This window comes from Spermophilus citellus (assembly GCF_964194105.1).
Source record: "Spermophilus citellus genome assembly, chromosome: 2".
NCBI lineage: Eukaryota > Metazoa > Chordata > Mammalia > Rodentia > Sciuridae > Spermophilus > Spermophilus citellus.
This window is the reverse complement of record NC_138183.1, coordinates 195,024,615-195,037,940: the sequence shown is the minus strand read 5'-3', so window position 1 is coordinate 195,037,940 and position 13,326 is coordinate 195,024,615. Positions and strand designations below refer to the sequence as shown.

General features: G+C 54.0%; 1 protein-coding gene across 3 annotated transcripts in view; it reads right to left on the bottom strand.

Moving 5' to 3' along the window:
• Window positions 1-9,480, bottom strand: part of PDE2A (phosphodiesterase 2A) — a 59,850-nt gene extending 50,370 nt beyond the window's left edge. Inside the window, exon 1 of one of the 3 annotated variants that reach the window (XM_081279018.1) lies at window positions 9,164-9,480. In XM_081279018.1, the coding sequence (XP_081135144.1) occupies window positions 9,164-9,368 (205 nt within the window). In that variant the 5' untranslated portion in view covers window positions 9,369-9,480. The remainder of the gene's footprint in view (window positions 1-9,163) is intronic. The other 2 variants (XM_081279016.1, XM_081279017.1) reach the window with 2 other exon arrangements.
• Between the last annotated feature and the right edge of the window lie 3,846 nt (window positions 9,481-13,326).

The following is a 13,326-nucleotide window of genomic DNA, read 5'->3' as shown; positions in this document are numbered from 1 at the left end:
GAGCCTTTTCTTCCCAATGGTCTACCCACTGCGCTGCCCTGGACAGCCCTCCCCTCCCCGGAGAGGAGGCAGGGCAGGTTGCAGTTGATCCACGGCCTCCCCGCAGGCTTCCTGCTGCTCCCAGCGCCGGCAGTGCCCAGGGCCAGCTGCAGGCCCTGCCTGCCATCCTCACCTGACTTCTTGTGGAGAAAGTGGAGAGCAGGAGAGGCATCAGCCTGGCATTCGTGCCCCACCCAGCCTCAGTGCTGGCCACTCTCCTACTTCCCTCCAGGGCAGCCAGAGAAGCCCAGCTCACGGCCTGCCTCCAGATGCCTCAGGACTCTACAGCAGGTGCTCTGGGGACCTGGGCTCCAAAGTGTCCAGTTAGGGAACTGCTGTGAGAGTATCAGGGCTTCTGATTTCCAAACCTCTGCACTGTGGGCTCAGATCACAACCCCAGTGCAAAGGGACCCCCAACCCCAGACACCAGGCAGGGAGATGGGAGGAGGGTGGAGCCTCCTTTGGGAAAGACTCAATGCCTCATCTGTCACCGCCTCCCCATTGTCCCACCATCCTCTAGGGACTTCAGGGCTCTCCCCACCCAGTCACAGGAAGCTGAGCCCCTCCTGGAGACACTGAAGGAGGGGCCCCAGGACTAAAGGGGAGGATCAGCCCTGCCCTCAGGAGAAGGAACCAAGGCTCTTAGAGCTCAGCTGTCACAAAGGAGATAGTGGGATGGAGACGGTCTGTGGGAGTCCTGGGGGGCTTCCTAGAGAAGGCATGTGGGGCCTCACAGGAAGAAGAGGATGCTGGGTTCCAGGGTGTGGCCTCCTAACTGCAATTGGGTTTTCATCTGGGATTTGTATATACTTTTCCATGTGTCTGTGTGTCTGTGTGCATGGGTGCCATCCTAGTCATGGAGGCCTGCGCTCTGATCCCAGTCCCAAGGCCAGGAGCTGCCCGAGGCAGAGGTCAGCCAGGCAGCAGGAACCGTAGAGAAGGAGGAGTCTGGGTAAAAAGGAGAAAGAAAAAGCAACTTGGGGGCTGTGGGGGAGGGCTGGGGAGAGAAGCCCACTGCACTTTGGGAGGTATCTGCATGCTCAGCACCCCCAGTGGTCCTGGCACTGTCAGTCTTCAAAACCTGGACACCTGGTACTATGGGCAGGGTGCATGTGTGACCCAGAAGTGGAAGGAGCACAGAATTGAGCTCTGCCACAGCCTACTGTGACTTGGGACAGGACCTTCCCCTCTCTGAGCTAGTGTCCTTATCTGAAGAAAAGCTGGGACTTGGTGATCTCCTCAGGCCCTTCCAAGTCCAACTATCTTTCAAGAAAGACTTCAACTCCCAGAGAGCCAGAGATGGAGACTTACAGGGATTGGAAGGGAGCCTGGGGCAGGCGGAGATGAAAGGGAGGATGGGACAGCAGGAGAAAGAGGGTAGCAGAGTGGGGAGAGGAGAGCCCCGGGAGGCATGCTGTGGGTATGGCAGCTGGAAACCCTATCCTGACACCAAGTCAGGAGATGAGAGACAATGGAGCCTTGTAGATGACAGGGAGCAGCTGTCCCCACCCCACCTGCTTTCTAGCCAGTGGTAGGAGAAACATGAAGGGGTGACAAGACAGAGACTCCACCCTGCAAACCTGGGTCTCCTCCACTCCTGCTCCTCAGGTGTCCTGGGGGAAAGGGGGAGGCTGGGAGTAACAAGGAGAATCCTACACATCAGGAAGCCCCCCTCCACCTTTTTTTGGGCTGCACAGTGTGCCCTGGGGCTAGCTTGGAATCTTCTAGACTAGGGAAGCCTTCAGATGTGTGCCACTATGCTAGGCTTCTAGAAGGCCGAAATTCTCCCCTCCCCAGTTCCCACCTGGGTCCTGAGGAACAGGAAGTGGCAGTTAGATACTGGACAACTGGGCTAGCCCTGAGCTCGGCTAAGCTGGGCAGTGGGCCTATGACACAAGTAGGGACCCACCAGCTCTCCCAGACCCTCTGATCCTCAGGGCGAGAGCAGAGTCTTCCCTTTTCCGCCTATACGCAGGCAACTGGCAGCTGCCCTATCTAAGCCCTTGGTGCTGGGGCCCTGACATGCAGGGGTTCGTGTGTCTCCACGCCTGTGTCCAGGAAGTGCTCATGTCCTGTTTTCCCCTCAGGCCCAGCTGCTGTAGAAGGGGGGTGAGCCAGCCTCTCCTTCCTCTACTGTCCACATTTCTGCCCAGAGACTTTGGGGGCTGGGAGGAAAGGTGCTCCTTTCTGCCATAGACTGAAATGGTTGGGGAATGGAGGCAGGGGGATGACAGGAATGACTCCAACCCTGTAAGCTTAGGGCATGGCAGATCTCCCACATGCATACGCACCAGTTCTGTTGTGATGGGAGAGAGCTTTTATAACCAGGTTGAAAGGGTCTCCAGTATCCTCTAATGCCAGCATGCCACCCTCCCCTCCCTCACTGGGGTGGGCTGAGGGGCACCACCATCCCAAGATATCCGTCTCCATTGCTTCTTATTATGTATTTAATAACTGAACATTGACATTAACAAGGCAGGTGGCTGCAGCTCTTCCCAGCAGCCCCATTTAGAATCATTGAATCATCAAATCATCAAATCCTAGAATCCTGGATGCACAGAATGTCCGCATCTTTAGCTCCCAGAGTCTCAGCATCTTAAAGTCACAAAATGTTGGAATCACACAACCACACACCCACCCATCCCTGGCTGGGAGCTGAGAGTCACTGCAGGCTAGCATCCTCCCAGAGACAGCCCCAAACCCACAAGCCCAGATTCTCAAATCACACACCCTATCTAGAGCCAGAGCTCAGGCGGCCCTTGGAGCTACTACCCAACTTCCTCCTTCTACATTTCAGAAAATGTAGCACAAAAAGTGTTCTTATGCAAGATCACCAAGAGCGAGAAGCCAAGCAGTGCCCAACTCTGAAATTGCAAGATGGGCCTTCAGCGTGCTGGGCTGGGGAGGTGATCCAGAAATTTGCAACTTGCAAATTTTGAAATTCCAGCATTTGTGTGAGTGATGCTGCTTCTCACTCCCTCACTTCCCCTTTCAGCCTCGCTCACTTCCCCTTGCTCTTGCTTCAGACTCCCCACCTGATTCATCCTGCCCCCACCCCAGGGCACCCATATAGAGACAACCACGGATGGGGGAGCACAGGACCAATTCTCTCAGGGTAAGGAACAAGAAAAGCAAAATGCCTGTCCCTTGAAGCCACTAGCAGGAGGGAGAGGGCAGGGTCCTCAGAGGAGGGGCCCTGAAGGCTCCTCTGCCTAGAGCTGAACACCAAGGCCCTGGAAAGGGGTGCCACAGCAGAGGCAGCAACTTCAAGGGAGCCAGATCCAAAGTCCAGGGAAGCAGCTGAGGCTCACGATTTACATTAGGAGGGATCATGTGTTTGGCATTTTCATAAATTTACATTTCTACTCATTTTTGGAATATCCTTATACATTTTTGGATTTGAATTGTATTATTACATTTCACAGATTGTTTTAATTTTTGAGTTCTGAACACTCTTTACCTAGGGCAGATCCAAGTTCCCCAGGAGCACAGGTAAGGGCACAGAAGCTCTGAGCAGGGTCCAGAGCCAACTTAGCTTCAAAGCTTATGACCTCCTGGGAGGCCTTCAGGACACCTTTAAGCCCTTAGAGGGACAGGCCCTGGCTTCCCTCCCACACCTCTCAGAGGCTGCCCAGAGCCCACACAGATCTGAGGCACAGGCACTCTGTTCCCTGACCTTCCACCTCTGCAACAGCTCCCACCTGTCTCTTAGCATTCAGTCCCCTCCCTTCCCCTCCACCCCTCAGCTCCTTCCCTGACCAGGCCTCAACACCCCTTGCCTAGGCCACACCAGCCTCACCTCAGCCTCTAACCCATGGTCCAGGGAGCTCCTCACACACAGGCCTGATGGGCAGCTCCCTCCTTTCAACCCCTCCCCCAATGTCATTTCCCTCTGGGGGAAAACATCTTGCATCTTTAGCATGGGTTATAAGTCCTGCACAATTTGGTCCATGCCAGCCTCACCAGCCTCACTAGCCCTTGCCTCTTGATGCTTCACACATTCCCCTCCCCACCCTAACCCGCCTTAGCAGTCCAAGACCCAGCTCCACCCCAGAACCGTAGAACCAAGGAACACATGCTTTTCTCAGTTTGTCTGCCACCAGCAAGCCATCACAGTGACAATCTCCTTTTCTCTTTGTCCAGAAATTTCTCCTGACTCGTCCCTTAGCTCCCGGTTTAGATTTGTCTCCTCTCTCAGAAGCACCCCAACTTACTCTTCCCTTCCTGCTCTGGGCTGAATTAGAGGCCTAGGCTCTGTCCCACTATGGCCCCTGAGTTTATCTCCATCGTTGTCCTCACCACACGTGCTACCAGCATCAGCCTTCATCCCTGCTCCCACCCCATGGCACCTAGTCTGAGCTACCTGCCTGCGCTCATGACTCAGGCTTGGGGGAAGGTATAGAGGACTTTAAGGCCCGTGTCTTGCTCATATTTACCCACTGTCCCTGTTGGACACCTACTAGATGCTCATTAATGTCCACCTATGATGGTGTGGTGCAGCTTGGACCAGCAGGGCAGGGGTGCTTAGATGAGGTGAGATTCCTGAGCTGGGCTGGAGTCTTCCTAGAGGAGGCACTGGGGACATCTTCCATGGGTCAGTCCTAAGGCAGCGACTGGGGATAGGCCAGCCTTAGAGCCACCAAAGCAAGCTGAGTGAGAACAGAGTCTGCAATGAGGGCAATTCAGTGCCCCGGGGGCCTATACTAGCAGCACCTGGAGGACTGGCCGCGTGTTCAGGGAAGGTTTCCTGGAGGAGGTGCTGCTTCTTATTCCTTTGGGGCAGGAAAGCAGATAATGAGTCAGGTTGGAGAAAGTGGTGAGTGACAGGGATGTGGAAAAGAAAGTTCTGCCTTTTCTTATCCTTAACCCCTGGGAGATCAAGGTCAGGGAGGTGGCAGATTGATGGGCAGGAGGAGCAAAGGAGGGCCGAGGAGGAATGGAGATAGTATCAGGGCCGACACCAGGGTCAGAGCGGGTATGGATGTCGGGCTGGCAGGGAGCAGCTCCCCAGCTGTGGCTGGGAAGCATTTCCTGTCTCTTTGCCAGGGGGGTCATTAATAATAATTTACCCGCCACAGGCAGCACTGAGGCCAGCCAGAGAGCAGCATGGTGCTGGGGCCAGAGCCCAGCCAGGCAGCCAGAAGAGTTGGATAACGGTAGCAGCCCTGCCACCTCTCTGTGAGCCCTGGTCCAGTCACCTGACCTCTCTTGGTCTCTGGGAATGCTGGTAAAAAGAGGGTCTTATGAGGATGCTGCCTTAAGTCTGTGCCTCAGTTTCCCTAAGTGGCAGCTGGACAATTACCAATTATACAGAGGACTATGGACATCTGATAACAGAAAGGAGCTCCTGAACCTTACCAAGCCCAGCTCAGAACACAGGGGTCAAAGACAGGAGACCCAGACCCAGCCTCTGAAAAGCTCTTATTCTGGCAGGAGTCAGACTGCAATGGGGTGCAAACTTAGGGCCCCAATAGAAATGGGGAGGAGAAACAACAGAAGGGAGGAGCCAGCTGCCCAAGGCCTGAAGGGGTGGCAGTGTGGCTGCAAACAGAAGCTGGGAGCTCTATGAGGCCAACTTGGTCAACCCTATGACCCCAGCACTGAGAACTGTGCCTGCCCGGCCTAGAGCATGGCTGCATAAATGCTTTTAGGCATCTGTCAAAGGAGACATCTTTGAGGGACCTGGAAGTTGGAAAGAAATGCCTAAAAGATAATGGTGATGGTGATGATGATGATGATGATGATGATAACAACAACCATGATGACAATGATTCTAGTCAAAGACATTGCGATGGGACAAGGTAACTTGAAAGCTTGAGAAGGCTGGAGGCCCAGGATTAGCCACTCAGAGCCATGCAGCACTTTAGGGCTTCAAGATTCCTACTTTTGCTAGTTGGATCAGAATCTTCTTCAGCCCCAGGCTGCATTTCCCTGCCCACCCCAACACCCCTTCAAGGCCCAGCACAAGCCCATTCCCTTCAGACAAACTTCTTGAAGGTAATGCTAACCCCTGGCCCCCAGCGCTTCTCCTGACTGACTGAGATTGTCTTTGTGCCTCCAACCTTAAGATGTCCTAAACCTTGATGCCTTCAAATACCTGTTGGGAGGCCACCCAGAAGGTTTTCCATGGCCTTGCTGGAAGGTCTAACCTGGATCCTCTACTGACCAGGATCTCCCCTGTCAGACTCAGGGTTCCCAAAGGTGTGATCAGGACTCAAGTCTTCCTTTTCAGATAAGGGTATCTATGAGGACAGGAACTACTTCTCTTCCATTAGACCTTGGGGGGGGGGGGAAGCGCAATAAAAGTAGAGAGAGAGAGTGAAGTCTTCTGTTTGTATTCCAGTCCAATGACCCTCCTTGGGGGTCACAGCCACACAGAAAAGGGAAGAGGGTAGGGGAGCATAGAGAAGGAGTGCTGGGAGATATAAGCCAGAAAGGGTATTGGGCCACACAACACTAAGTGTGGTTTGCAGACTTGCGGGACTCCAAGCCCAGCCCAGTCTGCTTGGGCACCAAGAGGTGCTACCAGAGACACCCTGGCCTTACCATCTGTACTGGCCCCTCCCTTCTCTGTAGCATGGGGCGAGGTAGTAGTAAACACAGTGACCTTGCTGACACGTGCATCCTCTTCCCGCCCCCCTCCAAGCCTTGGCCCCAACATAAGTCAGGCTAAGAGGAAAAGAACAAAGGTTCCCGGACTGCGACATCGCCTGCCGCCTGCCTGTCCAGCGCCTGCTCAGCAGGAAACCCAAGACAAAGGCTTTGGTCAAAGTGAGGAGGATAAAGGGCAAAGGGTAGGGGCAGCCTGGGGGAGGCACGGGGCATGGGAGGGCATCTCTAGGGACCTTATGGGAGGGAGGGAGGGAGGGAGAGACAGGATGGCAGCCAAGCCCCCCCTGTAAAGACGTCACTCCTCAAACATTTATGAGGCACCTACTGTACTCTATACACACACCCCAAATATAACATGCCTCGTTCCTCATACTACACACTTTCCTTACCCCCTGCAGCATATTCTACAGCCCTACACACACACACACACACACACACACACACACACACCTAGTCACTGGACACACCTCACATCTCACTACACACAAACAGCTCACAGGGAGAAAAGATCACAGATTCCACACCTCACGCTGAAAAGTCACACAGCTCACACACCCACACCGCATGCCACACTCACACTCCATCTCCCACCAGGCACCTCACACACCTCACACTCACCTCCCAACCATAGACACATCATCCAATTAAATTCAACACACACACCACCCAGACACGAGGCACATGCAGACACACCCTGCATAGATAATGTGAACACTTAATGTCACACATTTATGGGCACACAAAGCCCCTCAGCACAGACAATCCTGCCTGCCCACTGCCTCCTCCTACCACCCTCCTACCCCGTTCTTGGTCCACCAACCTCTTGGCTCTAGCTGCAGCCTTGCCTGTCCAGGGATGCACAAACAGCCACCACTGACACACAAACACCAACACACAGGTCCTTATGTGTTCCCCAAGCAAACCCAGATTGTACCACAGTGACTCTAAACCATCAGGTAGACACTGACACACGTGGACACACACCACCCACCTCTAGCACCTCTCTGACAAAACATCCAGGAAAACCCATCATGTCCCCACCAAGGGACAGGCAATAGCCAATAACAATACACACAATAGCCAATAACATACACAACCACACATGCAATCCCTATGCAAGCTGCCCCACAACTCCACCCCACAATGACAGACACATAACAGACACACACCCAGCTCCCACTCCACACCCACAACACTGCCTCTCTAGCCATACACAGCTTACAACGCCAAAGACCCACAATGCCACATTCACCATAATCCCACTCATGATGACATGATCATACAGAGTACAACACACGAGTACACACCAGGCACACTAACACATGCAACCCAGCCCATGCCACACACAAACACATACACCCCAGACTCCCCCAGATGACTGTCTCCCCCATCCCAAAATCCCCAGCTGCCTCGGTCAAGACCAGCACAGCAGGGATGAGGGGGTTATAAGTTACCAATGCCAGTGCTGCCACGTGATCTCCACCCTCTTTAGATCTCTGGGCACCACCCGAGGGCAGCACACTCCATGTTTAGGTCCTTCTACCAGAGCTCACGTAGTGCCAGTCCTGAGAACATGGGGAGGGGTGCAGGTCCTGGGACAGCAGCCCTGTCCTCTGAACCTGTCCTCTCTTTATCCCAAAGCAGAGGCACACATAAGGGGGAAGAATAACGAGAGAGAGAGAGAGAGAGAGAGAGAGAGAGAGAGAGAGAGAGAGAGAGAGAGAGAAGAGAGTTCCTAGAATAAAGAGAGACCTGAAAAAACTGGAGAGACGAATAGACCCAAAAAGGTGGGCACACAGGAAAGAAGCAGAGAGGCAGAGAGAGAGAGAGAGCCCAAGAGTTAGTGGGAAACCCAAGGAGAAACCAAGAGAATAAAGTAGGACCACCACACCCAGAGAGAAACAAGAGAAGGGGGATACCAGCAGGAAAAGACTAGGGGGTTTTCTATACAAGAGAGAGGGAAGGAATGTGGAGGAAGAGTTCCACAGGGGAGAAAAGCCCAGAGGGAAGGTGGTTTGGACCCTGAGGTGGAGTTTGGGCTGAGGACTAAAGTCTAGATGTTTGAGTGGGAATCTGGGGGTACAGTTGAGGCTGTGGAGTGGAGGTTCAGGTCTTGGGGTGAGGCACCAACTGAGATCTGGCCACAGGGCAGATAGGGGTTCAGGTGGCCTGTGTGTGCCAGCAGTCTGGTATACCCAGTGGAGGCTTCCGGGTTTGGGAAGGGGTCCTCCACTACTCTGGGGGTAGGTGTTGCAGACTTGAGTAGAGCGGTGTGAACTGGGGTCCCACTGTGGATTAGGAGTTTGGCGCTTGGGGTGGAGTACTGGATCCAAATAGGATTCGGAGTCTAGGGGGGCATTTAGACTGAAAGGTGGGGGTTCAAGGGCTCCTTCTGGATATGGGCTGCTGTCCTAGCACAGAAGTGGGGATCAGAACTAGGGGAGGGGTCCTCTCCCCAGGAGGGTTCAGGGGACTCAGGGGAGAGGGGACCGTGGAACTGGCCACTACACACTCGGTAGAGGACCCGGCCCTGCCAGGCGCTCCCCGGACACCCGGTTCTCGCTGTTCCCAGAATGGGGGGGCCCCCCTACCTGCAGGTTGTCGGCGCATAGCTGCGGCGGCGGCGGCGGCGGCTCGTCCGGCTTGAGGAAGACCTGCTGGCCCCGCCTGAGGAATTGGACAACAGCGATGAGGATGTGGTGCAGCACCAGGACCATGCTCGCAGCAGCCCGCCCGCCCGCCGGCCCGGCCGCTGCGCTCGGTCAGCGCGTCCGCGACAGCTTCGCCCGGTCCGCGGGAGTGTCCGCCCCGGCCCCGCCCCGGCCCGCCCCCGGCCCGCCCCCAGACCGCCCCAGCCCCGCCCTCCTCCCGGCAACAGGGGACGGCACCTCTCAGCTAGTGGGATCTTCGGACCCCCCAAGACCCCTGCCGCCTCTTCCCTCCCTCATCTCGCCCCTCCCTAGACTCCTCCAGCCTATCGGCTATTAGGATCCCCTCCTGGAAGCCGGCGCTCAGCCTTCGCTCCCCTCCCTTGCCCCATCACCATTCCTTTCCCTCTCTCTCAGGGGTCGCTTCTCAGAGCTAGGTGCCCCGGCCACATCCCCTCCCCTACCCATTAGTCCTGGGCGGGGCCAGAGCTCCCTGGCCAAGAGAAAAGCGGTCCGGAGTGGGAGCGGAGAAGGGAGAAGGAGGAGGGGATCGCGGACACTACAGAGCCCTGGACTTGCTCCTCTCCCTCCGACCCAGAAGGAAGAGGGAAGTCAGGGAGAATTTTAGAGGTCTCTCCAAGACGGACAAGCCCTGAAGCAGTAGCAAATCTGCGAGGGAGACACGTGCGCACAGACACACAGGCGCACCCCTCCTAAGTGCGGGGTGGGGGCACCTAGCCCCCAGGAGTGACAGGCGGGTCTGCATCGGTGTCCGGGAGCCTGGAGAGGGTGCAAGCCTCAGGGCCACGCTGTCCGCAGTTCCGCGGTGAGACCCGCGCGCCCGGAGCGTATTCCTCTGCAGAGCGGCCTCTGTGCTCAGGCGCCTGCGGCAGCCGTGACACTCCTGCGCCCCCTGGTGTTTCATCGCAGTGGCGCAACCCGGCCCCAGTTGCAGTTGGCTTGGCGGAATTGAGAGGAGGTTGGTGGGTTATAAGCCGGGTCAGCTCCCTGTCTGGACCAACACGGTTCCTAGCCTCCACCTTCCGTGAGAGCATCTGAGGCGGTGGGATGTGCCTGAACAGAAGGGTGAGTGTGGGTCTCGTCTGGCTTTTTGCCAGCGACTTGCTGAATGACCTTGGTCAGATCCCCTCCCCACCTTTCTGGGCCTCAGTTTTCCCATATCCTGCTCAGGACTGCCAGGAGGATCAAGTCCGGAATGATAAGGCAGACAGAGCCCCTTGGCAGCTCTCGGCTGTAGTCTGACCTGAATCCTTTCCACTGCACTGCCGACACCTCTCTCTGTCACTTTCCCCCTCCCAATCCCAGGACGGTGACTCAGGGAGCCCCCAGCCTCCCAGCGGCCCCCCACTCAGATGATTCATCTGGGCCCTTTCCCCCTGGGGAGTGATTTCCTCAACGTTGAGTCACTGAGCCCAGTCCTGGACACAGTCCAGGCACCTGGTACCAGCTTGGCAGAGTCCTGGCTGTCCCAATAGCTCAGAGGGTGACCCTCCATGACAGCATTGTCCCACCTTTCTGAGGCAGGGATCTAAATATGTTTCTTCCCCTATTGAAACACTCAGTGGCTGGCTACAACCAGCACAATAAAGCCCAAACCCTCAGCCTGACATGCCAGACTCTCCTTCCACCCTGACCCAGCTTTGCTCCCACCTTCTCATCTATACTTCTTACTCCACACAGATCAGCGACCCACTCATTCTCATCTCCAGACTTTGCCCATGCCACACAATCCCCAGGCTTTTGGGCATCCTTTCAGCCTGCCTATCATTCAGGGACAGTTTGGAGGCACACCTCCTCCAGGATACCTTCCCCATTACTACCTTAGTCATCTCTGTGGCCCTTTTTGTGTCTTTCCTGGGAATCATGTCTGGAATCTTGAAGAGAGGTGGAGAATAAGTGACATGGACCAAGCCAAAGTATTTTACTGCATCTTTAAAATAGGGCAATCTGTCCTACTTAACACTGAAGAGAATATCATACAAGCTAAGATGTGTGAAGGCCTGGCCCCCAAAAGGGCCTTCCTTCCCTTTGGAGGCCTCACTTTCCTCCTCTGAGCCCCAATCCCAGTGCACAGTTAGTCTTGTCAAGTCTCAAACACATGTCACCAGCTCAGTCCTGGGCTTTCGATAGCCTGGGTAGGATGACGGTGCCCAAGAGGTATCTGTTATTGGTCACTGGCCAGAGCTACTTGTTTCTTAGGACAGGCCCTATAAATCAAGACCCAACCCTGGCCTGGCACGGCTACCACTCTAAACAGGGCCTCCACATCACTCCACTGTTGAGTTATTCCTTAAATCTTACTTGAGTCTCTCATACTGCAGCTCAATAACTAGACTCCCAGATGCATGCTCTATGTCTCCCTTAACTCAGATTCTTTCTGTGTCTGTTTTTCAGATTCAAAGATCCCTCAGAGGATTTGAGTCCTAACTCTGGCATAGACTTGCTGTGTGATTCTAGGCAGGCTGCTGTATCTCTCTGGGTCCCAATTTCCCTATCTGTGACATGTTAGCATACTAGGTTCAATAAACAACCATATTTATTTCTTTTAGAGCTTAGTAGGATGTGGAGTCCTTTTGTAAACATTCTCTCCTGAAATCCTTGAAATTCTCCAACCAGCCCCATCCCAGTGGAAGCAACCAAAGCTCCTCCATATTGCCAGGGGAATGGCCTTGCCGAGCTCTCATAGCTAGGAAGTGACCTCTGTTCCAAGATTAGTACTCCTCTATTCCCCAATAGATCTCTGCCCCCACTCCAGCTCTCCATTCTGTGATACTGTGCTGGCTTCTCACCCTGGCTCGCATTGGAATCACTTGGAAGCATTTTAAAAGGTTGTTGCCTAGAACCCTATCCCAGATACCTTTTAAATTCTCCTAGATTATTCCAATCTGCTGCCTGGTCTGAGAGTCACGGATTAGATGCATCTCATCCCTGGCTGACCTCCATTCCGTGGAGACAAGCATCAGGGCTGGCCCCTGAGGGCTAAGTGCATATATCTGGGGCTGGGAAGCTTTGGCATTTATGGAGTACTTATTATATGCCTCACATTTTATTTTTCAACAGTGATATAAAGCTGGGCCTATTATTAGTCATTTTACAGGAAGACTGAGGCACTAAGTCTAGAGAGACTGACTTACCTATAGTCACATAGCTAGTAACAGTGGAGCCAAAATTCAAATCCTGGCTCTCTGTTTCCAGTCTGGGCCTTATATATGCCTTGCCTCTTAAGCAAAGGCTGGTGGAAAAAAAATGGATTTACCTAGTTCTCTTTAGGATCCCAACAATGCAGTGGTTGAGAATCCTATGTCCCCAGTCCCTGGACCTTCGCTCATCTCTAACCTTAGGGGCCACTTGGAGCAGCACCGCTACCCCAGACTGGTATTTCAGGAAAAAATGACTCATTTGAGTTCTAGGCCCCCTTGATCTCAGGCCTCTTCCAGAAATCAGCCCCGCTTTTTTTCTAATAGTAACAACATTAATCATAATCCCACAAGTGGGCCCTGACCTTACAGAGCATCTCTTTAGGAGGCACTTCTTCAACTCTAAGTTATAAATAAGAAAATGAGGCTCTGAAAAGTAGAGACTCTTGCCCAAGCTCACCCAGCTGATCAGTATAGAAACCTGTACCAGGTTACTGACTCCACACCCAGTACTCTTGACACTTAGAATGAACCTCTGGTGTGCAGCTGAAGCCCTCCAAGGCAGAGTGGCTCTGGCCACATATACCCATTGCTCACACCTGCAGTGGCTCCCCATGATCTCCAACATCCAACCCCTCAGCACAGCACACAAGGCTCATCCCTGAGTGAGCTTCTCCTACCCCTTTGTACCATCGGCCATGCCTGACTCCTATAAGCTGTACCTTGCTTATTTATTTTAATTTTGGGGGTGGGGTACTGGGGCTTGAACCCAGGGCTACTTAGTCACTGAGCCATATCCCCCCCCCTTTTTTTTTAGTTGTAGATGGATACAACATCTTTATTTATTTATTTTTATGTGGTGATGAGGA